This window comes from Polistes fuscatus, unplaced genomic scaffold, assembly GCF_010416935.1.
Source record: "Polistes fuscatus isolate 324 unplaced genomic scaffold, CU_Pfus_HIC Scaffold18, whole genome shotgun sequence".
Taxonomy (NCBI): domain Eukaryota; kingdom Metazoa; phylum Arthropoda; class Insecta; order Hymenoptera; family Vespidae; genus Polistes; species Polistes fuscatus.
The window spans coordinates 498,038-524,952 of NW_025113086.1; the positions used below are offsets into that span (position 1 = coordinate 498,038).

The 26,915-nt window shown below is 27.8% G+C and overlaps 2 protein-coding genes across 2 annotated transcripts; one reads left to right on the forward strand and one right to left on the reverse strand.

Moving 5' to 3' along the window:
* The first annotated feature begins 5,320 nt into the window (after positions 1-5,320).
* LOC122515584 (nose resistant to fluoxetine protein 6-like) lies at positions 5,321-7,135 on the forward strand. The gene is made up of 6 exons (XM_043632983.1): positions 5,321-5,372; positions 5,490-5,593; positions 6,258-6,337; positions 6,433-6,528; positions 6,778-6,907; positions 7,010-7,135. The coding sequence occupies exons 1-6, from the start codon at positions 5,321-5,323 to the stop codon at positions 7,133-7,135; spliced, it is 588 nt and encodes a 195-aa protein (XP_043488918.1).
* Positions 7,136-9,804: 2,669 nt separating this feature from the next.
* On the reverse strand, positions 9,805-25,375 carry LOC122515585 (L-lactate dehydrogenase A-like 6A). The gene is made up of 6 exons (XM_043632984.1): positions 25,220-25,375; positions 15,204-15,321; positions 12,795-12,968; positions 11,809-11,982; positions 11,457-11,698; positions 9,805-9,981 (listed from the first exon to the last, which is right to left on the reverse strand). Exons 1-6 carry the CDS (start codon positions 25,373-25,375, stop codon positions 9,805-9,807), a joined length of 1,041 nt encoding a protein of 346 aa, XP_043488919.1.
* Positions 25,376-26,915: the final 1,540 nt, after the last annotated feature.

The following is a 26,915-nucleotide window of genomic DNA, read 5'->3' on the forward strand; positions in this document are numbered from 1 at the left end:
CTGTACTGTAGGTATTATACAGTAATTCGTACTGTAATTTATTTTTTTTACGGTATTTTAAATGTAGTACAATAAAACTTTAAATAGGTAAATTAATCATTTAAAAAAGATTTAGATAAAAATTAAGTATCAAAATTCATTTATTGAAATATTATCGATTTAAATATTGTTTTACAACAATAATAAGTTGTTTGTTTAAGAGTTAAATTTTTGAATAATTGAATTTTGATATTTATAAAAGTAAATTTAATGTTAATTTATTGATTTTTTAGCTTTTTTCTTAACTTTTTGATCTTTTCGTAATCCATCATAGTGGATTGTATTTTCAAATAAAATGCTGGAAATAAATTTTCCTAACCTCAAAAAGATTTTCTATACAAAATCAAGAATGATCTTTAAATGGTGTGAAACTTTTAGCTAAAGATTTTGCACGGATAATCTCCAATGACGGAAATATTTCAAATTAAATAATGTTTATTCGGTACACTTTGTATATATATTCATAAACGTTTATAACTATAAATCTCTCGATAAATCTTACTTTTTATCCACGAAAAGCGTAATAAGAGACAAAGTAAACGTTGCTTAATCGAGTCCATTGTATGGTAGGATATGATCCTAAAAAAAAACAGAATAATCATATGGTAGTGTCGCTTTTCTTATTTTTGATAAAAATAATATAAGCATATGCTTATTAACTTGTGCTTATTACCGTGTTTTTACAGTTGTACATTTTTTGGAATTTATTTGTTGAAGTTTTACTATACTGGGTGGTAAAAGGAGGATCCTATATTATGACGATTTATAATACTTAGAAGGAGGAGTACAAATTGTCCAGTTAACTACTTGTTCCGACAAAGAACGAAACACAGCGCAGAAATCAAACACCCGGATATATTAATTACTCTTTACAAGTCTTTCAAATGTTTGAAGAAATCTTTGATGGAAAAAGTTGAAATATTACAGGCAAAAATGTAAAACTTAATGATTTTTTTATTTTCATTTTTTACAAAATTACTGTGAAGCATAAGAAAACGTATTTAATTAGCTTCTTGATTACACCATTTGGATAATTTATTTTCAATTTATACCGATATTTTGGAGCACTTGTAGTCTATCAACTTAATAAATTGTAGCAGAATAATATTTTCCTTTTATTGCTAATATTATATTCGTTATACCCATTAAACCATCAAAAATAATATAAAAAACGATTAATAAATGAAATTCAAATGACTTTTGTACATAATAAAATGTAAATATAATATTAATTTTTGATGAGGTATTTAGGTCGAACTTAAAATCTGAGTTTCTAGATTACAGTATGTATTTCTTTTGAGTAATAAACAAAATAATTTGACGTATATTAAATAATCTAATACACTCTGCCAACATTTAGGATAGTTTAAAAAAAAGTACATTTCCCTCAACGTTCCTGCTATAGGAAGTTCTAGTACAAGAAATATTCTTTAATTGAAGAAACCATAAGTCCTTAATATAAAAACCTAGTCGGTATTGAGAACAACAATTTTACAAGCAGGTTGATTGGATTAGTTAAGATAAAAAATTTTGTGACGTCAATAATGACGCTCATTATCGTTATGTTAATATCATTTATTAATATGAAAGAGGCAGTTATTATAGGAAGCATAGATTATAAAAAGACATTCTTCTAAATGCAATCAAACAGTTGTAGTTTTTCCGTCAGGTGGTGTAAAATCTTCCCAGTGCATGTACTCAGTTTTTTCTCGGTCGTCCCGCATTATTATTCGAGTATAGGCTTAACTAATTTCGTTCGTTAATCTTTATTTTGTTTTTCTTTCCTTCTAAATATTTATATTGTTACTATATTATATTATTTCGAAATATTTTTGCTCATATAGTGTAAAAACAAAAGGGATACTTTGAAATAAAGTGAAAGTAGCGTAAAAATTGATTTTTTTCGATGAGTATTATATAGGAGCACAAAAAATACAACGAAAGTACACCAGAACAACATCGCATAGTTAAAATGGCACGTCCAGTAGTCCAATTGCTGAAATATTTAACAGCATTTATTTTTTTTCTTAATTATTGTACAGCAAATGAAACGAAAGAGTTGAAAATTCGTACGTTGCCAGTTTACGCAATGCTAGCAAACGCAGAACTTTTAAATTCAACTCAATGTGGAAACGAGCTTCTTCAATTTCGAGAAGCCATCGATCAGCAGTTATTATGGAGCTTAAAAAGTACGTGAAAGCTAAGAGATAATTTCTATTACTACAGATTTTAAGTACCATGCTTTAAAATAATTATTTATTTTTTAATAAATGAGATCGTTCGAATGAATATTTTAAGGTGCAATGACTTATAAATAAATTAATTCGGCTTTTTACATTAAAAAAGGAGCAATATTATGAGGATTAAAAATTTTCAATTTTTTAATATAATTTTTCACAGGAGAAAGATCATCTCAAAATGATTACAGTTTCGTACAATTTATATTTAAAGATCGGACAATTATTGCAACGCGTAATTAAAAATTTTGTTCCGATTTTTAGTTTTTTGGCTTTTCTCAAAAATTAATTAAGTTAAGGATCTGAAATTTTCAGAATTTCATTGTTTTATTAGTACCTATATATTCTCTAAGTTTTACCTGACGAATGGCGAACTAGTACAACTATAGTTATGTTTAAAAAGGAGACAAAAAGCTGCCTACAAACTACAGGGGAATTAATCTTTTAAACACTTCATTAAAACTAGCGACAAAGATTATAACGAATAAAATTAACAGCTTAACGAATCTGGAAGACGAACAGCAGGGATTCAGATCAGGCAGATCGTGCACAGACGCGGTTTTCATCATAAGACAGATAACAGAAAAATCAATTGAATACAACAGACCAGCATATATGTGTTTCATTGATTTGGAAAAGGCATTCGACCGAGTGCAGCTAAAGGATGTTATACACCTCCTCTATAACCGGCAAATTCCGAACAATCTTATCAAGACCATAGAGGACATCTATAGAAACAATAAGATCCAAGCAAAGATAAATGGCGCCTTGACTGAACCGATTGATGCAGGTCGCGGTATCCGACAAGGGGATTCCCTAAGTCCCCTGCTTTTTAACATCATTATGGACGAAATAATAAGGAACGTAAGACTGCTAAAAGGATATAAAATGGGCAGCGAAGAAATAACCATCCTATGCTATGCTGATGACGCTGTATTAGTGGCCGAAAATGAGGATGATCTACAACGTCTACTACACCGATTTAACTGCATAGCCAAATCATTCAACATGAAAATATCGGCCCAGAAAACTAAATGCATGACAACATCAAAGACGCCGTTAAGATGCAAACTGGAAATTGAAGGGAAGGTTATTCAGCAGGAAATGAGATTTAAGTACCTAGGAATAGAAATCTCAGGATATGGTGATGTTGAAGCAGAGGTAAGAGAACAGACAATGAAGGCATCCAGAATAGCGGGTTGTTTGAATGACACAATATGGCGAAACAAAAACATTGACATAGAGACCAAAGCAAGAATCTACAAGGCAATGGTAAGACCTATTATGTCACATACCGCAGAAACTCGACCAGACACGGCGAAAACGAAACAGTTACTAGAGACAACCGAAATGAGAATTCTTCGCAGAATAGCTGGGAAAACACTACTGGATCGAGAGAGAAGTGAAGATATAAGAAGAACATGCAAAGTGGAAAACATCAACGAATGGATACTAAAAAGAAAAAAAGAATGGAACGAACATATTAACAGAATGGACAACGGAAGAATTGTCAGAATTGCACGGGATAAGTCACCTGTAGGCCGCAGAAGCACGGGACGCCCACGAAAACGATGGTGCGACAATTTAACAGTGCAATAGGCAGAAAAACGTCTTTTACGAAACAGGCAATTTGCCTAAACTAAAGAAGAAGAAGAAGATATTCTCTAAGTATCATTATATTGTCTCTCGCGGGCAAATTCAGTACGCATATACCCCTATGGTCTTTCAAGAAAGTATGTATATATTCATGTGTTGCTTACAAATTCAAATCCTTCTAAAATAATCTGTCAAAAAGGGTTCTTATTTGTAATAATATACTACGGGTTTTTTTTTGGATGAAAAATCTTTAAAAAGTGTTCATTTTCAACTTTTCAATGGAATTTTCCTCGTAAAAAGTACATTCGATTTACATAACAACGAAATTTTAAATAATATTTTTTGTCAAGTAATCGATGCGAGCGGTGAACCGGAATCAGGATTCATTTATGGAAATAATTTTTGGTTGGGTAGCAGAAGTGAATGTGAAGACGCCAAAAACGGAGATCTCCTCGTATTATCGGAAGAATTATTACGAAACAATTCGAGATATCGTAATACCAAGGATGAATTTCCACCGTTCGAAGTGAAATTCTATGTTGCAAATTTTCGACATAATAGCACCTTACAAATCCACAATCCATTAACAAAGCAAGCAAGTTTCTATTAAAAATTAAAAAAAAAACACGAAATTTTAAGTCTTATTAAATATTTTGATATTTTTTTTTCAGGATTTGATGATAATCGGTATGTGCTTACCAGCATCCTGTTCGAAGAAACAACTTTCTATTCTCCTAGAAAACGTGTTGAGAAAAAGAACTCTTTTTAAAGGCGAATTATACTCAGCCGATTTTTCGTTAGTAGAAGTAAGAGATCTAATGGATGACTATCGATGGTTATTAAGTGGCACATTCATTACAATGATGTAAACCAACACACAATTCTTTTATCATTTATGGTGGTCCTTCGTTATATATACAATATAATTATGTTTCCCTTTCGTTGACTATTTTTAGGGTAATAGTTATACTCACATTCATATTAATGATAATGGGAACAGCCTACGATGTTCTGATATACCAAGAACGATTGAAGAAAAATGACAATTGTCTTCCAGAACGTAAAAATGATAATTCTCTAGCGATAGGTAGATCTATTTTATAATCTGTAATCCTTTTTTTTGCAACATACTTTTGTGCTATTATCATTCGATAAGAAATTATTTGCACGTACCCTATCCTCGCATTGGTGATGAGTAACGAAAGGGTTATTATAGCTAATTCTTATACACAAATAAATAATTATTTAATATTAAAACGTTTATTTTTTTAGAAGAACTTCAAACTATAAACGATAATAATAAGGATCAACTGAAAAAGTCAAAATACCACAGTTTCCTTTAGAAAATATTACTGGCTTTTTCCGCATATTCGAACACGAAAATGATATTTAATATGAAATCTCAGAATACTTCTTTACTGTTTATACACGGATTAAAATTTATTACGATGGTATGGATTGTTCTCATACACAAATTAATTTATGTGAAAGAATATATTGGTAAGTTTTTTAGTAATGAATGTGATTCAATTTTTTAAAATAATATAAGTCATCTCATTTAAATTAATCAAGGTTTTCTTTATTATTGTATTCTTAACCTTTAATATTTATTTTAAGACAATAAAAAATTTCTTTTGAGAAAATCAGAGGACTTGTTCGAACAAGTAATATCCAATGGAACTTTATCAGTTGATACATTTTTATTTTTTGGTGGCTTTCTGGTAACTTATTTGTATTTACAGAAAGAAATAGGCAAGAGTATACGTAAACCGTTTAATTACTTAAATAGGATAAAATTATATTTTCTCGATGTCCTGAAAAGATATATAAGGTACGACAATTCCTTACAATTTTTAATTTTTCAAGATATTAGGATTAATTTCTGTATAAATTTGGTAATTATTAAGGATATAAGTGAAATTTCCTTATAGTAATTATAATAATAATATTTTTGTTGACCATTATATTAGTCGGTTGTAAATGCGATCCTTTTTTTTGAAGGCACGTATATTGCTGGATTGTAACATAGTATTGTAAAAAGATATTAGTTTAGTTAGTATTAATAATATAGTAATTTTAAATATATCTCACCTATTTTTTACTACTTCTACTGTTTCAGATTGTCACCGACTTACTTTATATTAATCGGATTACAGCAAATAATTGCAACGTGGAATAGTAAAACCTCGCTATTTTATATAACAGAAGCTTCACACGAAAATTGTTCGAAATATTGGTGGAGAAATATCCTTTATATTCAAAATTTTTTTAGTTTTCAGAATATGGTACGGACCAATGCTTATAGTAATTTTAAATATTGGCGTATAAATTAATTAATATTGGGAATAATATTATATATATTTATCTATATATCAATATTTTCAGTGTATGACTTGGAGTTGGTACTTGGCAATAGACATGCAATATTACGTGATTATAACTTTTCTGTTATTCTTATCTTCCATGTAATGATCTTTACATTATACTAAACATATTGGTATATACATAATAATATACAAGCGTTTACAATACTTATTCAGCAAATATAATTCTGTTTCAGGTACTTCAAAGTAGCATCCAGTTTGTTGATTCTCATGTTTACCTTATCGATAATCTTAACTGGCTATTTTGTCTACATTTATGACTACGAAGTTGTGTAAATATCAATGTTAACTATTATACAAAGAAAACATTTAATCCTCCCGTTACTAGCGGCTTGCATATTTGTCCATATAATGGCTAGTATATAAAACTAGTGCAATCATATATTGGTTATGCGTTTATAAATTATATTTATAAGTGATAAATATTTATGAACGAATTTAAATAGAATAATACTTTTGGTAAAATACGCTATAATGAAAGGGTTATTGTATCAATGCATTAACGATTTTTTGCATTACAGATTGGACAAACAATACAGTCTTTCAAGAGTGTTTTACTATTCACCATTGGTTAGGATAGGACCTTATCTAGTAGGTGTGATCGCTGCATATATCGTTGTGAAATTAAACCACAAATTATTATTGAAAAAAGTAAACGAATATTCTAATCGCTTGTCGCTTTAAAATGCTATAGAATAGAATCACTTTTTTGATGATGTTGATGTTGACTCTAATGTTAATAACTGATTTTAGAAATCAATAATAGTCTTCTGGATACTCGGCAGCTTGTGCAATCTAATAGTACTCTTTGGATTATATCCGAGAAGAGTATCAGGTTTAGGTGCTGTTTTTTACACTGCTCTCAGTAGAACTGTATGAGCAATTGGTATAGCATGGGTAGTAATAGCTTGTTGTACAAATAATGGAGGTATAACTAAATATCTGATTTTATTGTTTAACTCGACATTATTACTTTCTTATCGTTATTAATAAAATCAATTTGTATTTTAGGTATAGTTAATCGTATTCTTTCGTGGAAGGTTTGGATACCATTAAGTAGGTTGACTTACGGAGTTTTTTTGATTAATCCAATGGTTATAATTTCTGTGAGCTTACACAGTGAAACTTCCCCTCACTTTGATGAACTCGCAAACGTATGTATTATTCTTTCTTGTTTGTTTATATTAATGGATTTATATATATTTTAATTAAATTTTATTATGTTTTTTTGCTTTGTTTTACAGATAATTTCAGGTTTGGGTTACTTAATAGTAAGTTACATATGTTCTTACGTGGTATCGTTGATGTTCGAAATGCCGTATATTTTCTTGGTGAAAGAAGGGATGAAATACTTAAACAAATAACATGAGTATTTTTGAAGTTATCCTTTTTTCGGGGCGTTTGGGAAAACGTGATGAGAGTGAATTTTTACGAGCGGCACGAAAAATCGACACTACGAAGTCTGTGGGGTATTTTACGATGCGCGGGCGAAGCGATTTTAAATTTACGGCATGAAAGTCTTCTCTTCTTCTTCGTCTTTTTTGCTGAAGCGGTTCACCCATCCAAGTACTAATCGTACTCAGCGCTGCTTGACTTAAATGATCGAGCGGAAGCTTGTGCTGCCACCGCTCCAGGGACGTTGACAGATAGAATTCAAATGCGAAAATAAGAGATGCCGCAATTTATATTTAACATTACCTATTATCGGTCTTCTCTTTTTGCTTATTTTCTTACTAATGATAGAATGCTTTGCAATCGTGCCACTAATTGTTCTTTTAAACTTTATCTGTCAATAACACTGGACCTAAAAATAAGTTTCAGTATGTATGAAAAGTTGTTAACATTACCGAAAAAGAAAATTGTTTATATTGACTTCCTTAATCTACTGTTCACAGTCAGTTAGTTGAGTTTTGAAACAACTTGTATATATAAGTAGAAGTATACACCTATACTCGTATATGTTCAATCAAAAGGTAGACCAATAAAGCAATTACATTTGCATAAGCAAAGCTGATTTGACTTTGAAATGCGCGAGAACTAATTGAGTTCTCTCTCTTTCCTTTCTCTTAGTTAGTTACTAACGGACGATTTACTACGACCACATATATGGGATCTTCTTCTTGTATATCGAGACCACTTTATTAAATAAGCAATCGGTGAGTCGTCCTTTCGAGATATCGATTGGATTGCGTCTTACACGCCCTTCGTCGAATGGCTTCTTTGGCTGACTGAGACGAAAGGTAGATATCTATATGAACGAGTATTGCTAACGAATTGCCCTATCGTGCCTTGCTAACAGCACTAAACCAACCGTCTTTGTACATTTAATGACGATCGTTTTATCATTCGACGACTCGATCTTTGCTTCAACGAGCTAACCATAACGGGTCCTATTAATTATCACTCTTTGTTATTAATCTTTATTAATTGGCTATTGTTTTTGATGTCCTTAGGAATCTTGCTTTTTTTGTTTTTGTTTTTTTTATTTTTTATTAATTACTTTCAATCAAATAAATCTCATTTAATTTATTACCGCAGAAATCTATAATTGAGGGAAATTTTTTATTAGCACAATAAACGATAATAAAACTATAAACGTACAGTTTTCTACTAAACTCTTACTGTTGAGATTAGGAGTGCTCCTATTTTGTATTAATACTGTTCGAAATATACATAAATTGTAATATACAGTCATCATAACGTTATCTTTTTTAATATCATTGTTTTAGGTCTTTTTTAGGTTAGGTTTTAAGGTTGTTCTTTTAACGGAATTGCATTTTTTTTTTATACATTATTGTAACTTACACTTACAATCAGTTAGACAAGTTCAACGTTGTACCACATTATGACTTTCATAGGAGGTATAGGATATATATAGGAAAAAAATATAATACTATTTAAAAACCTTGAGAATCTAAAAAACACTTAAAAAAATGACATTAGAAGACAATGACCATGTGCGTCCTTCGAAACTATTTTGGTTCTAACGTAAATATACTCTGCAATTTTAAATCCTACAGAGATATTTAGGTGTGTTTGGTTAGTTCTGATTTACCCTGCAGATTTATTCTTTAATTATTAGCATAGAAATATTGCTTAAACATAAATTCGGATGGTTTATCTTTATTACATAAAATATGGATCCTAGTTTTTCTGTTATTTTTATAAAATCATTAAGTAATACATCTGTCTCACACACTTGTTGTTTTATCTCTAATGTTTTTTAAGCTTACTCATATTTATTCACACTGATTTTTTCTAATAGACTTTTTACTAACTAAAATTATACCAACTTATTAGAAACATGAAACTTATTTCTAACACCTACAATTCAGTTATTATATTTTAGTGCATAATTATGAAATTAGAAATGAATATTTATTCCAATTTTGTACAAATCAACTTATGGAAACTTTACATTCCTTAACTTTTTGTATTATTAATTGTTTTTGATATTTCTTTTTTTATTATACGATATTTAGGTGTTTTTAGTATCTACAAAAAATAATTTCTCGAATACAATGTTATGGAAATATCAAGATATTGATTTAGAAAAGATTTTCCAAAATTGATTTCTGCTTATCGTAGATTTGACGACAGGAGTTTTCCATCATTTCCTGTTCCTCTTTCGTGTAGAGATATCTTATAAGAGATTGAACACCATTCCGACCAATTATACAAGGCAATGACATGTAAACGTCCTTGTCTAAACCATGTCGACAACCCTAAAATTGTAATTATTTCATAAGTGATAATATAAATTCAATAGTTTTAGTAATTGAGCCGTACAGATTTCAAAAAAATTAACACGATTTTTAGAATTTTGGAAAATTCTATTATTAAAATGTTAGATCAATGTTGAATTTTTTATATTTAAAATTAATTTTTCTAATAATTCAGTTGCAAATCACTAAATAACAATCATTTTTATGACCATTGAATAATAAATAATATAATGATGATGTGTAACTTTAATAATTTGTTTTACATTTTGTTTTGTGAAGTTAATCGTTTAGCAAGTGAGTAGTTCAACTATTGAGTTAGTCAATCAGTAATATCACAATTTTCAGTATTCTATATCTAAACGAACACTACATTAGTATTGTTAAAACTAACCTTATAGTGTAGTATTTAATAAGGCAATGATTGATATATGTTGATTTAACATTGATAATATTTTATATCACAAGAAATAATACTATTATAGTATTTTTGACCCTTTTAATATACGAGCATCAGATATATCCAAAATTCATCTAATGACTTAATTTAACTTAACTTAACTTAACATTGTTTTATTAAGCCTAGTTTTTATTTAACGTTAAAAAATATCTTTGAATATATATTGAATATAATATGAAAAAATGAATAAGAATATCTTTGAAATATCTTTCTCATGAAAGGGTTAAAAATAACATAATAATACAGTACATATTTGATTAGTCAATAATTTATATTTGTTTATAGTTTTGATTTTTCATATCTGAATAAACAACACTAGTATTATTAGACACAATTCAATAGTATAATATTTGATTTATCAATTACTATCAACCAAAATAAAAGAGTTTATATTTTATATCATATTAAACAATTCAAATATTACAAGATATAACTCAATAGAATAGTATTTGATCAGTAAATAATATACATATTTATAATTTGATGATATATTACAATAAACAATACTAGTATTATTAAATGCAACCACATAGTATTGTTTAATATACTTGTTCAACTAATAATTAATATATATTGAAATGATATTTTATACGATAATAAACAATACTAGTATTATTAGATACTACTTAATAGTATAGTATAGTATTTACCCTGTCAATATTTATCGTATGCTAATATTTTTTACTGTTTATATCTAAATAAACAAACCAATAAGTATATAATTTGATTTTTCATTACAATAATCGAAATATTTTTAAATTGTTGAATATTTAACATTTAAATAACCAACACTACTATAATAAAACTTACATTAATAAAAAAATATAGTATTAAATTATTTAATACTTAATCATATCTCTAAATTGTCAATGTTATATATATAAATAAAACAATACCAAATAAATAAACAAAACTAGTATATGTACCTAGAATGCAGTATTAAATGAATTAACACTTAATTTCATGCTTCCCATTAAAAAATAGTACTGTAATTAAACTTAATATAATCATAATTAACCTTAAGATAGGTCGACACTGTCACACAGATACCCGTGTTTCTCACAATAGCATCAACTATCTCACTAACGCAGATTCCAACTCCCCAGTTGTAATAACCTTTCCTTGTGATGATGTCGCTATCAGCGTCTATAACTTTAGCATGCAATTCTCTCCAAGCTTCAGGATCCGTCTTCGTACCAATCTCTTTGTTGATGTCCTTCAGTTTCATGCCCATTACACCGACAGCGGACCAAATTGGTACTGGTTGAACAGAAGGAAGATGGTGTATGATAAATCGATGAAATATATTTCTAACGTCTTACTCGAACTATAATGTGAACGGAGAAACAAAACGTTCCATTACTTATTACCAGATGACGATCCATTTTCTCCGATGATAGAAGCTTGAACCGAATTAGCAGCGAGTCCCAATTTGTCTGCTATGAAATATTGAAATCTACAGCTGTCCAAAAACGTTCCAAGGCCAATAACACGATTTGGTGGGAAACCTGAGAGTTTCATAGCCACGTTCGACAATATGTCAACTAGAAAATAATGTCTTTGATTGTATTGAAATTAGTTAAATATTTTAGGTTAGGAAAATCGAATCTAATGAACTTCATTTGAATATTATTCTTAAGGTCGTAATAATTAAAAGATTTTGGTCGACGTTTGATTTTTATTAAAAGATATAAAATAAATCAAGTTTATTTAGCAAAAAGTAATAATTTTGATAACATGTACGTATTACACGTGCAGGGTATCCTAGTTATTTTTCATATAATTCTATTTATAGGATATGCTGATAAGATTTTGCGAATAAATAATAGGACATCTTTTATGATAAAATGTATCTTGACAGTTTCAATTATTTATGTATAATAAATTTAATGACTTACAATTAGTGGGGCACCTTTCTCGGTAATTTGAAGTATATTCGTATTGAAAAATAATCTTATTATTTTAAGAATCGATATAATTTTGAGGAAAATATGTGTATATACACATATACATGATATATTTTTTTCAATATTAAATGTCACAAATGATACAATTATTGAAAAATCAACCGAAATTGTTTTATATTTATAAAAAATAGATTTTAAATTAATATAAATAAATAAGCAAATCTACTGAAAGTATATTCTGTAAAACTTACATAGTATTTGAAAATGTATTTGTCAATAAACATTTTAATAAACAATGAAATATTTTTACTTAATACAATGACCTTGACAATATATAACAAGATCAAGATCACAGGGGTTGCTTATTTTCATCTAAAATGTTCAGTTTTTGAACAATTGTGTAAATATCAACAAAAAAATATGTACAAATGTAAGTATTAAGTATCAACCTGGATTGGTGACGATCACTAAGACACTGTTAGGCGCATATTTTGTTACATTAGGCACGACGACTTTGAAGGTAGTTAAATTTCGCTCGAGGAGTATTGTGGGATCTTGATTCGCTTGCGATTTATCTCCCAAAGTGATCACGCATACCGCGGCATCTCTTGCCAAGGCGTAATCTAACAAAAGGGAACGTTAAGGCTGATGTGAATTGGAAAAAAAGAATAATTAAATTGACGATTAAGAGAAGATTAAACTGTTGAGAAATATACAACGAATTTATTATTTCAGCGACGAGGAAACGTCGTATTGTCTAGGATAATTATAACTTCTTTATCATTGGCTTAAGATAAAGATAGAGACACAGGGAAAGACAAAAAATATTAGCAAAAATAATTATAATCTTTGTGGATGTGTAATTGGATAATTTTAGGTCAAATGGTCATAATAAGAGAAATTGTTGACTTAAACATGTTCATTTAACACGCCCGTTTTTCATTTAGTATTTAATAATAGTCAATGTAAAATTAATGATGAATAATTGTATGGAAATAAAGCAAATAGGTTAGTTATGATTTATTTCAATATGACTTTTTTCAATATGATCACCAAATATATTTCCTTTGTTGTTAGATGTGATTTTAGTTTTATTTTTGTATAACACTGTGACATATTAGAATTGTAACTAATCATTAAACTAATAATGTTAACCTTATAATCATTATCAAATTAATATGCTCTCTCCATTTCAAATTAGTTGCCACATTTGGTGGGTAAATTTTCATATAAATGTGAAAATTAATTTTGAATAGAAGGAGTACTTTTTTTAATTGATAATTTAGAACAACATTATACAAACGTGTATTAGTCAATAATAGTTAAATAATAATAAATTACTAATTAAGAACTTATATTGTAAGAAAATAATTTTAATAATTTTGTTCAATTAATTACATGATTTAAATTATAAACTTATTTTTAAACCTTACACATTCTGAAAAAATTATCCTAACATTATCAGAAAATAACAATTAAGAGTTTCATGCCAAGTATGGATACACTAGTTACTAATTTTCTAAAAATTATTAATTAATAATAAAGTTTAATGAAATAAAAAAATTATTTTACAAAACCCTACTCAGTAATTAATTATGTATATTATTATTATCTATTAAATAATGTATTATGTAATACATCATAATTAAATTTGCTGATAAGAGCAAATTTGATGTTTATGGTGGTGATAGGAGATTGAGAATATGGAGAAAATCTCACGAGAAGAATTAAATCCAAAACATCTAAAACCTATAGTAAAGCACGATAATGGTTCCGTAATGATACAAAGGTGTATTTCATCACATAAAGTGGGAGAATTAATATTAATTGATGACATCTTCGATAAAAATAAATTTGTGTAATACAAAGCAGAATTTTTTTTATACATTTGTAATAATGTCCGATAACCATCTCCGCAATCACCTGATTTAAATCTTATTGAAAACTTGTGGGACGAACAGAATTGATAAATTCGCAAAACCACCATAACCTCAAAAGAAAAGTTAAAAAATTAGCTTGTGAAAGAATTGAATAATATTTACATTCATTTAAAAAAAAAAAGGATTTACAATCGTACCAAAACGCTGAGTCATGTTGCGAAATAAAAGGGATATCTGACAAAATATTAAATTTTCTTTGAAAATCTACAGCTATACATGAGTTTTGTATTTTCCAAGTTTAATTAGTATAATATTTGAATATTTTTGTGACGTATTATACAGAGTAACGACTTCTTCGATTCTCTTCCACATTATTAAAATAGTTATATATTATAAACAAATTATTTTTATATTTTTGTTATCTAGAAACCATGATTTATCATAGCATGATATATTTTTTTAGTTATTTGTACATATGTTAAAAAACAGAACATAAATATCAAATCTTTACTTGGTGCTGGAATATTTTCTTGACCGACTGTACATACATTAATAGTATTCACTAATGATAAGTTGCTCCTTTAAAAGATCGAATCAATTTTTAATAAAAACGTCTGGTACATTTTGTTTTTCAAAAAAACATAATCAGCGACTCCCAAAACCCGCAAATATTAATGTTAAAAACAAATAAAAAACTCGGTTTCTTCGAGTTTACCCGAATGAACGTTTCATCTCTTAACGTGACCAATCAGACTTATTCACTGTCCAACAAAAAGTATCTACGCGGTGTCCCGAAAAAAAGTATTCACTTGAAAAATATAATACATGTAAAATCTACTAAAAGAAGCAAGTAAACGCTTTAGAAACGTTTTAATATATTACCTCATGAACTTATTAATCAATCATCTGATAGTAGTTTATCGTTAAATACAATGAAATATAATAACTCGATTATTTTGAAAAACCTTTTTAAAGTACCTTTAGTTCCAACGATCTTTGGGTTGCCTAGGAAAGCTGCCGCGTGCCCAATGTCTTCAGCTTCCGCTTTGGCAAGATCATCATTTGTATCTATGAAGACCAGTTCTGAGGCTAGTCTCTACAACAAATCGAGAAATAGAAATAAAAATAGAAATAGAAATAGAAATAGAAAGAGAAATAGAAAGAGAAAGAAAAATTCGAAAAAGGAATTAGTGAAAATAAGTGGAGACAGGTGATAGTAATTAATACCATCCTTGTCTTCTCTACGCGGATGTTGATAGTTATTAGTGGTAATGGCGAATGAGCAACCTTGTTATAAAGTACGTAGGGTGAATCGTTACGCAATCGAGCGCATCAAGCCCTCACGGGAATCGCATTAGGCTTCCACGTGCGAGCTATCGATCGTCACTCAGGACAGCAGGCGATCCCTTAATGCGTACGATCGTTAGAGCATGATCATTTTTTATTTTTATTTTTTTTCTTCTTTTGTTTTGTTTTCTTTTTCTTGAGCTATGCCTTTTTGTAATATAAAACTTTGTCTGTTTGCTCGTCGACGCTTTGTCTTACGTGTAATCATTCATTCTTTTGAATAATTATACTATTTCTTTTCTCTCTCCCTCTCTCTCTCTCTCTCTTTTTCTTTTCTTTTCTTTTACTTTTATTATTTAAGATTACTCAAAGTGTTTCGCGACTGCTTCTTTATTACGTTTTATATTATATATATAGTTTATAATATTTATTTATTTTTATAATGTTGATTTTGAGGTTATACTATTCAGTGAATTTGTATATCGAAATTTTTCTATTACTTTTTATTTATACGTTTTATTAATATATTTTATATCGCTTATTTTGAGTTTATATTAATTATGTTAGTTTTATACCGTTCAATTAATTTTATATACATTATTTAATTTTATATCGTTTATCGATATTAATATATCAGTAATAAAATTTTCAACAATATTGATAAATCTGTATTTATTTCTTTTTTTCTCGTTATTAAAATAGAATTTAAGTTTATTGAAAATAGTTTAATTGAATTAAGATATTACACACATTACACACATTAATTAAATAGTCGGTAATTGTTATAGGGGTAGGGTTGCATCAAGATTACATGTTAATTGAGGTTGCATACAAATATAATATTTTATATGAAAAAAATATTCTTTTTATATATATTAATATATAATTATTTAAAACTGCTGATTAAAAATATAAAACAAAAAAAAGTGTTAAATGATGTATATATTTTTTAACTTTATAGTAACTTTCAGTATATTTGGTACAGCTTTCTATTAGAAATTACAAAAATTATTTACTAATAAAAAAAAATAAATTTTAATTTGATATATAATTTCTTATATCTAAAAAACAAATATAATAATATACAGGGTGGACCATATATATGGGAACATCTAAATATTTTCTTTATTTACAATCCTATTAAAATACTTTCACTATTACATTAACAGAATGTAATAGTTGAAAGACCTTTTTTCAAGATTATTTTTTTACGAGATTTATAAGTTAACTTTTTTTTTCTTACATCTTAATTGTCGGTTGCTAGAATATATAATAGAATAATAATGATGTTTAGAGTGATGTTAGTTATTACTAAACACGACTAACGAAGTATTTGTGCCAAAAACGAAATGATTTTTAATATATTATAGTATGTGAATTTTAAAAAAAAAATTACAAAATACAAGTACATATTGTGTATTTCGATACTACAGTTATTTCTTTTACATATACAATAAATATTTCAGATTTCAACATTTTTTAATATAACTATTTAAAAACTTCACAATTATTTTTTATCCAGGTGTTATTACTGTTATTTTAATTATATATAAAATATTAATTTGTATAATTTACATACATATTATTGTTATTGTTTTATGTGCATTAACGAATAAAAAACTATATTCGTCGATTGTTTTAATATAAGCAATTAAAAATTCTGATACATTATTTATTAACAAACCAAAATAATACAATTAAAATTTATTTAGATGTTTCTGTTATTGTGTTATTTACTTATTCGAAAAATTACAATATTATTATTAATTCATATATAATTGTTTTATTTAGCTTAAAAATAATATGAACATTTCAACACTATCTATTGACCAATCCAATGTAAATGTAAAACGCAGAAAAAAGATGTTCAAAACAAAATGATCGTCTTTTCTATGTTTCCAACGATAGAAACACTCAATAGTGAGTTATAAGAAATCCTTCTCCCCCCTCCCCCTCCCCAAAAAACATGGTTTTCGTTTTAACAGTTTATCCTCGTCGTTAACCGTGTAAATGATATCATAAAAAAGCAATAGCCCCTATTTTCTTGTAACTTTACGCTAAAACAAATTTTCCTTTATCGAATCGATTCGAAAAAGCTTCTAGTGTTTCCTGACCTTTTCGTCCTTCACCCTTCGTCCGTAAGAACAGATGGACACATTTTTCTCTGACATCTGGCGCTTTCACGCGTTAAGACATAACTGTGCGGCGAACTACAAAACCGGATTCTTAATTTATCGCATCACACCTCCTGTATTTCCAATCTGTTATTCCCCATGCTTGTTAATCACCATACTTCATCAAGCATGACTTCCGCTATGATGCCAATGAGCATTCCAAGTCTTGAGATAGTCATTTACTTTCAAATATACATTTTTTTAAGGATTTATATATATATATATAATTACTATTATGTTATATATTATTTTTATATTTTTTGTTTTGTTTTATTTAACACTAATTCTACCACGGTTTTGTGTATACTTATTTGAATGCAAATATCTTGGAGATAATGATTTAAAAATTAATTTCTTTTTAGTTTTTTCTTTTTTTTATTTTAAGATACGACATAATTAATTCAACAATTATTATTGGAATAGTAAAAAATTTATTGAAGAATAACGATTGAACTAATGATAATAATTTAAACCGAAAATTGTTGACAGTTTCGGTCAAAAATTAGTGTTTATTATTTATATTATTTTAAGTGGTCAACGACCTAGCTACGTTTGCCAAATAACAAATAAGTGTGTTGTATTTTCAATTTTAAAGCTAAAAGTTAAAAAACATAGAATTTATAATTATTATTTTTGTGGGATCGAGTGCCTTCATGTTAAATAGATAAATAGGTATTCGTGAAAATTGAGATCGTAACCCCTAGATAGCTCAATGGATAAAGCAGTCGACCCAAAGGCAAAAAATCCTAGGTTCGAATCCCGTCCAGTCAATTCCAGCGACAACAATTTTTTTCACGAATAATACATTGTATTAAAATATCATTTACTAATATTATTTTATTAATAATAGTAATATATGTATAATTATAATAATTATTGAATAATTTTATAGAAATCGTTCGTAAAAAATTTCTACTATATTATTTTAAAATAATAAACCATTATCTCCAAGATATTTGCATTCAAATAAGTATACCCAAAACCGTAGTAGAATTAGTGTTAAATATAATAAAGCAAAAAATATAAAAATAATATATAACATAATAGTATTATAATTATATATATATATAATAATAATATGAATATAATTAAAATAGTTTATGAATAATTTCATAAAAATTGTTCCTAAAAAATCCGTGCTATAATTATTCATTACTGTTATTAAATAATTAATTTTATAAGAACTGTTTCTTTGGTGTACTCATAATAAAAAATTGAGATTATCGTTTATATGAAATCTTGAAAAAAGAAAGAAAGAGGGAAATCATTTGCTCAGGAAAATGCAAATGCAAATGAAAAGGAAATCGGTTAAGTTTTTGGATGAGAAAGGACGATAAGAGGTGGTCAACAGTGTCCTCGCGGACAGGTATGGATTTCAGCTTCCTTCGTAGGTGACTAACATAAATCAGTTCCTTCGGGTATCCTGCGGGGGCGCTTGGTCGACGTGTAAATGCTCGCGTTACGATCCGATAACGAGCGAAAGGAAGCACGTTCCTTTTCTCATTCTCTCTCTTTCTCTCATTCTTGCTTCTTCTTCCTCTTATTTTTTTCTTATATTCTTCTTTTTCTATATCTTACCATCCTTCAAGGTTCTTCTTCTTCTTCCTCACGCAGCCAAATTTCCTCTTCTGGTCTTTCGTTGGTCATTTGCATAATAGCCTTTTTGATCCAGCACACTAACGAGCCTACATTCAGGATCCCATTCCCCATAAACGTAATACATGTATCTACACACGTATATACATGTTATACTGGGTGATTCATAAGTACATGTCAATACTTAATGGTGTTCATTTAATTGTAAGATCAATTTTGAGCAAGAATCGAATTGACTTAATCAAGGATTATGTTGTCGATGAATTATTTTTATCGTAATCAGTTGTTACTAAAATATTTGTACCGGTCAAATGATTGGTTTTAAATATTTGATTAAAATTCTACGTTTAGTGTTTTAACGTCATAACTAATATCGTATTAGATATTTTTAATTATATTATTTGGTTGAAGAAAAAGTTTCCTCGTATTTTTCTGGTAGTTTGTTTTAGGATTGCATAATATTAATACTTACGTATGTTTGAAAGTTGACATATCATAATAAAGTTGTAATATTTGTTTATACAGTTAAAAGTTATAACATTTTGAAGATGAGTTAAACTAAAGAAGAAATTCGATACATTTTGAAATTCTATGACAAAAAATGGATTTACAATTGAAAAATTTTGATATCAAAGTTGCACTTCGCATTGGTTAACCAATCAATGAAAAAGTAGATGAAATCATGGAAATATTTCAACATGAACGGCACATTAGAAGTCACAATTTCGGTAAAGAACTAAGCGTTGATCGCAAAACAATTTTAGAACATTTGGAAAAGGCTGAAAAAAAATATGAAAAAAAAATAACGTTTCATTGTAACATTAAAACACAAAGAAACATTTTTCCCAAGCAAAGATAATTTAAATTTCGACTATTGTTTCCGAGAGCATAGTACAAACGTATACACGTATATACAGGCTGATTCACAAATACATATCTATACTTTAATGGATAGTTATTTGTGTAATAATACTGTAGAATCCAATTTTATCATAGATTATGTTATCAATCGATTATTATCGTCATAATTAGTTGTATCTAAAACATTTTATATTAGTACTAAAAGTATTACTTGTATTTAATTGTATTTAATGTTAACGTTTTTTTTATTTGATTTTTCAATTTTATTTACAAAAATTATTTTACTCTAACTTAAAATTTGTATTTTTTATCTATTATATAACATATACAGTTATTTCCGGAAATATTGACATGTATTTATGAATTATCCTATAAAGAAATTGGAAAGAGATGGTGTATCAAAAAACACGTGGTATAAGGGAAGTTTGTTCCTTGTTCTTTGCTCTTTATTTGTAGTTGACAAAGACTTGAAGTTATCTTTCGTGAGATTCACGCCAACGTGAACTAACTTTGATTCTTTTTTCTGTCTCCTTCTTCATTTTTTTTTATATTTTCTTCTCCTTCTTCTTCTTCTCCTTCTTTTCCTTCTTATTTTTATTCTCCTATTTCTTCTTCTTCTTTGTTTTCTATTTTTTCTTTTCCTTTTTCTTGTTCTTCCCCTTTTTCTCATTCTTCTCGTTCTTCTTATTCTTTATCTTTTCTTTTATCGTTTTTCTTATCGATGATTCCACCTTGAACAAATACGAATCACGTTGCAAGCCAACACGTGGGCGAGAACACTGTCTCATTCACATTGTGTCTACGTTTAGATTGTACAACTTGTTGCGGTAAACTCCCTGGAAATCTTCCGACTTTCTCTGTCTCTCTCTCTCTTTTAACCCTTTGAGTGCTGAATACTTTTAGCTGAAGTGTTTTGTAGAGATTGAATAGTTTATTATTAGTGCGACTGTTTCCGTTGATTGATATTATTAATTAAATCTAATAATAAATTGTATTTATCAATTAACGTTTCTGTTTCTTATATAATTTTTATGTGACAAGACTAAAAACAATAATCAATACGCAAAGCAACATTACTGGCAACTTTTACCAAACGCATATATGCGTCCATAGAAGTCAAATGGTTATAATTTCTCTATTCCTTTGATTATTTCTCTCTCATTTAATTTTTTCTAGTTTATTAGAATCATTTATGAATATTCACGTTTCGATTACATCAGTTCATTTCTAATCAATTTCAACAGCTTTCAAGCGGAGTTCAGAAAGGAAACGATGATCGAACGACTATACAAATCTACCTGCTTGCAGCAGCTTATAATACACTACACCGATTTAATCCTACCAAATGCACAGCATGACCTTCTTTTCATGGATATTCTGTTGTTGCGTTGGTGTTGATGGCTCTACGGGACGTACCTATATCTTTTGCTTAGGATTGTCATAAAAAGTTTATTTTTCATCACTAGTCACAGTTTGATGCAAAAACAAGTTCCGTTTTTGAAGTAACAATTCAGGAATGAGTCAACGTTTCGCAATGTTTCCCTCCTTTAACTCATTTAGAACCCAGATTCCTAACATTTAAATAATTTCCATTGTTTTTTTAAACGTTTGCTAACGATTTGACTTATCGATATTTAATGTTTCCGAAAACTCTTTGAATTTTTTGACATGAATCTTCTTCCAACAATACCTTTAATTCATCGTATTCAAACTTTTCCGACTGATCAGGACGTTCTTTGTCATTCACATCAAAATCTGTATCTATAAATCTTCTAAACAAATCTCTGCAAGTTGTTTCAGATAAAGCATGCTCTTATAAGTCTCCGCTAGTAAACGATGAAGTTTCAGCAACAAATTTTTTGAGATGAAAATAGAAAAGTAATGATTATCAAAGATGCTCTTTTTGAAGTTATACTTCTTTTGGCGCGTCTGGGAAAATGTGATGGGAGTGATTTTCTTCCGAGCGACACCACGAAGTTTGTCGGCATTTAACGATGCGCGGCAAAGAGATTTCAAATTTACGGCATGAAGTTGTCTTTTCTTATTCTTCCTCTTTTTTTCTCAAGCGGGTTAGCCATCCAAGTACTAATCGTACTCAGCGTTGCTTTACTTTAAATGATCAAGCGGGAAGTAGTTCAATCACCGCGCCATGGCCGTTGACGCATAAAAAAATTCGATATATCTCACTTATATTTAGTGTGGACAGATATCCATATTTTGATATTTTTTTTTTATTCTTTTATATATATATGAGTCGTTTATTTTGAAAGTGGCCTAACTCCATATAACCTTAAATTAATATATTTAAAGGTTTTTCGTTTCAATGCAATTAAAAATATACGTAAAGAATAACAATGAGTTATGTTGCTTAAGTGTATCTAAAGGTGTTAAATTTACAGTTCCTATTAAAATAATGGCAATTATTAAGTGAATAATATGCGTTTTCTTACCAAGAATGGAGTTAGGCCACTTTCAAAATTAACAACCAGATTCGTTATAAAATTTGAAGGAACCGAAGTCCATTCAACATAATTTAAGATGCTTCAAATTGCGAAAAAAACAATACTTATTTCATTTTACATATCTTTATAATACTTTAAAAATATAAATTATGCGATTCGAAACATTTTTTACAAACATAAATTACAAAAAAATTTTTTATTTTTTTTCATTTTGTTTATGTGAAAGGGATTTAAAGAAATCACGATGTTTCGGTGGTAAATATCTTAATAAGTCAATTATGTCCTTGAATTTTGCGGTTGTAATTTGTCTTATATTTTTATACAGTGATGTCAATACAATATTTTCGAACTTTCTTGGTCTACTCCGACGTGGTATTAAATTCAGGACTTTCAAATTTTCGTTCTCATTCATTGATGTCTTATAGAAAATCTTATTCATTTTTGACAAAACGCATCCAACATATTTTTAACCAGTTTATTGGTTCTCCGTTAGAATTCTTTACCCTTTTAAAAATTGCGTCTTCTAATAATTTTGTTGATACAAAATCTTCTTGTCTCATTTCATGTACAATAAAGTTATTACCTTTCCGACACTTTTTGATAATATTGTAATACTCTCGGGGGACAAACAGTAAATTATTTTTTTTAATGCCATTTCTACCACACCAAAATCTCTACTCCTAATGGAGTTAGGCCACTTTCAAAATAAACGTTTCAGTTATTCAACTAACTCTGAAAACTTATGTGTCCAGAATTACCGTATTTACTCGGAATATAAAAAATCTTAAATGCTTTATTGATAGATAATTTGAAGCTGTACATGTTACCATGAGTAACCGGAAAAAAATGAAAAATGGAGTTAGGCCACTTTCAAAATAAACGACTCATATATATATAATATATCGATCGATTAAAAATATTAATATTAACAAGGAAAATTAAAAAGTAACAAGGAAAATTAATAATAATAATAATAATAATTATTATTATTATCATTTTTTTTTGTAAAGTTATTTTTTTGAAGTAATTTTTGAGGTTATTGAGGTTTATACTCGTTTTGGTACGCCAAAGAAGTATAACTTCTTACGTGCGTACATAAGTACACACACTAGTTTTTTTTTGGTACAAAACTGGACATCCTCGATGCAATAAAAAGTTATGTTATTTGTATTTCGATCTAATGTCACACACTGATGATTGTAACAGTTATTAATAGTACTTTTATATACATAACGGTCACTTTCGGCCATATTAAAATAGCACTACTGACCTCTATTAGTAAACAACGAGAACTAATTATATCACTCAATAGAATAAAATTTGTTCATTTAAAGGTTAGATTTTCGAGAAAAATAAGTTTGAAAATTTATCGAGTACTTGTGCACTCAACTGAATTTCATTATTGGAATTTAAAACCCTTGTTTGATAAGCATAAAAGTAGAACTGATACCGGAAATATCATTATATTGTAAATGTTTATAAACATATTACGAAGCACAAAAATGATCTCAGAATTATCCTAGAATAAAATAGTAAAATCCGTTGAATTGAAATTGAATCAAATTAATGTGTACATGATAATTTTTAAACTTATTTTTTTTTCGAAAAAAAAGCCTTCTATTCTACATATTATAGAATTACCTTTTGTTACAGGACACCCTGTATATGGCATATCTAGTCATTAGCGAGCCGTTAAATAATATTGATCGGTCTTTTCGTTATATAGGTCTTGATTTAAATTATAATTATAAAACAAAACTCATATAAGATTAGATACCGGTTAAACAACCTAACTTTATCACTTGAAACATTTTTGTCATCTTGGTGTTATATAAAAATCATACTCAGTACCAAGTTTCACTATTTCAAAGTGCTTGTTATATGACGATAAAAAAGATTTTTATCAAAAAGATATTTTTACCAGATTAAAAATATATTCTTTTGCAATAATGTATATGTTGAATCAAATAGTAAGAAAAAAATATGATCGTAAATATTTAGTTTATCTTAAAGTTTTTGTCTCTTCACTCTAATTGTAATATTATTTTCTAACTTCAGTAAAAATATAGACACATCTATTGTTTCAATTGCGTAAATTATTTAAAATTTGTTAAGAATATCCATACACAAATCTAATATTTTTTCAACAATGTACTTGAATACTTTTTTATTTTAAATGACATCAGAAATCAGTTTATATAAAAAGAAATTATAGATTTTCATGAAAAAAAAATACCAATGATCTTGAAATCTTCGTTAAAAAATAAATTTAAGAAAAACTCGTTTTTTGACACTTAATATATTGTATAGTTTGTTAGATTTTAAATTTATAATAAATAATATTTATTTTTTATTTATTTTCGAGGCAAATTAATTAAATTTTACCTTCATATGAATTTTAGTTTAAATTATTTTTACAAATATTGTTATTTTTTTAAAGAAAATATAATATAAAGCAATATACGATTTAAATAAAATTATATTATAGATTGTTTAATTTTAATTTTATACGAGCTTTAAGAATTTATATTTTGAGGAATAATTTTTAGAAACAACATTTTTTAAATTATATGTGTGTGTCTGTCAAATAGAAATTATTTTATAAATGAAATACCTTAAATAGAATAGCAATGGCCGTAGCAACTCCAGTGTGACCGCTACCAACGATAACGATCTTAACCCTATGATCGTCTGGAAAATAATCTGCACGTTTAGTTAACAAGAACGATGCTGTGTTTTTGGTATCGTATTTTCGTTTTCCTTCAGTCATTTTTATTGAAAGTTAGGCTACTTTCTTCACTGTAAGTTTTTTTATCGATATCGTGATATTATAGAAAAATCTAAATAAAATCTAAATCATGATTAGACACTTGTAATTTTTGATATTATTATTAATTTAATACTATTTAATGTTACAAGATACTAAAAGGTTAAAACAACGAAAAACTTTCGAGATATCGTTGTACTCGTATCTTTTGTATTTACGACTTGAAATTAGACCCGAGTGTGTTGTCGTAAGATTATCTGAGGTATCTTATCTTGAGATTAGAAAACTATTTCTTTTTTGTTTGGATTTATGACCACTGTTGAATGAAAACTGTAACAGATGATTATCTTTGAAACTATTTAAAATATTTTCAAACCGATTTTGATCTTTATACGTATAAAAATATATACATATATCTGTGTATATGTTTTTATTCTACTATCTGAATAATTCGATAGATAACCTTAAAATTTATATTTAAAATAAGGACTCTTGAATGAATTAATATTTAAAATTTATATTCAAATAAATATTTAAAATAACACAATATCAACCGTATTTAGTTTTTCAGCATCAATTTCAGGGGGATCTCATTAATAATTTAATTAATTACAGATTTAAATACAGTAAGATGTTTTATAAAGATTTATTCTGTTAAACTTACAATTAGCGAAAGTCTGACATAAAAAAGTATTTAATAAATAATTATTATATACTTTAGCTTTCTGTAATTCTTTTTTATAAATTTTATAAAGTACAGTTATAATAATTCCCTTCTTTATAAATTACCTTTATTGTGAAACCAATGGGCTGTTAGAAAATTGTACTATTAATAAAGATATAAATATGAACGGTAAGTATGAAAAAGTTAACTACATTTGGTTTAAACAATTACGTAAACGTTAAAAGAACGTTAAAATAAAAATAATTATTATCTTAAGTTCCATCTATTGCGAATATTATTTCCGTTATACAAATGTAACCTTTAGGAAAATCATATAAACAACATTTAATAAAAGAATTTTATTTAATTTTCATAGAGAACGATGAGTCAGACTAACGTTGGATTTCGAAGAAGACGGTACGTCAAACTTATACTTCGTGTTTTTAGGCAAATATATACATTTCTTTCGATTAATTAACAATTAGTTTAGTACTATAATGCATTCTACTTATTTTACAGGAAAATTTTATCCTCGAAGTCATCAATGCGCAGGAGCGGTTAAATAATTACCTAAAAAATAAAAGAATATTAAAATGAGAACGTTACAATCTTAAATTTTATGTATTAGGTGTATGATTCCCTTTATACACATGCGCGACGTTCGGAAAGTCATATAAGCAACTTTTAATAAAAGAATTTTTGTAAAAGAGAAAGTGCCAGTTTCAAGGTGAATTTCGAGGAAAACGGTTGACAGAACATATATTCCGAGCTTTTTACCAACAATAGACATTTCTATCGATTAATTAACAATTATTTTAATATTCTAATACACTCTTTTTATATTTCAGATAGTTTTAACATATATGTACTAGTATAGAG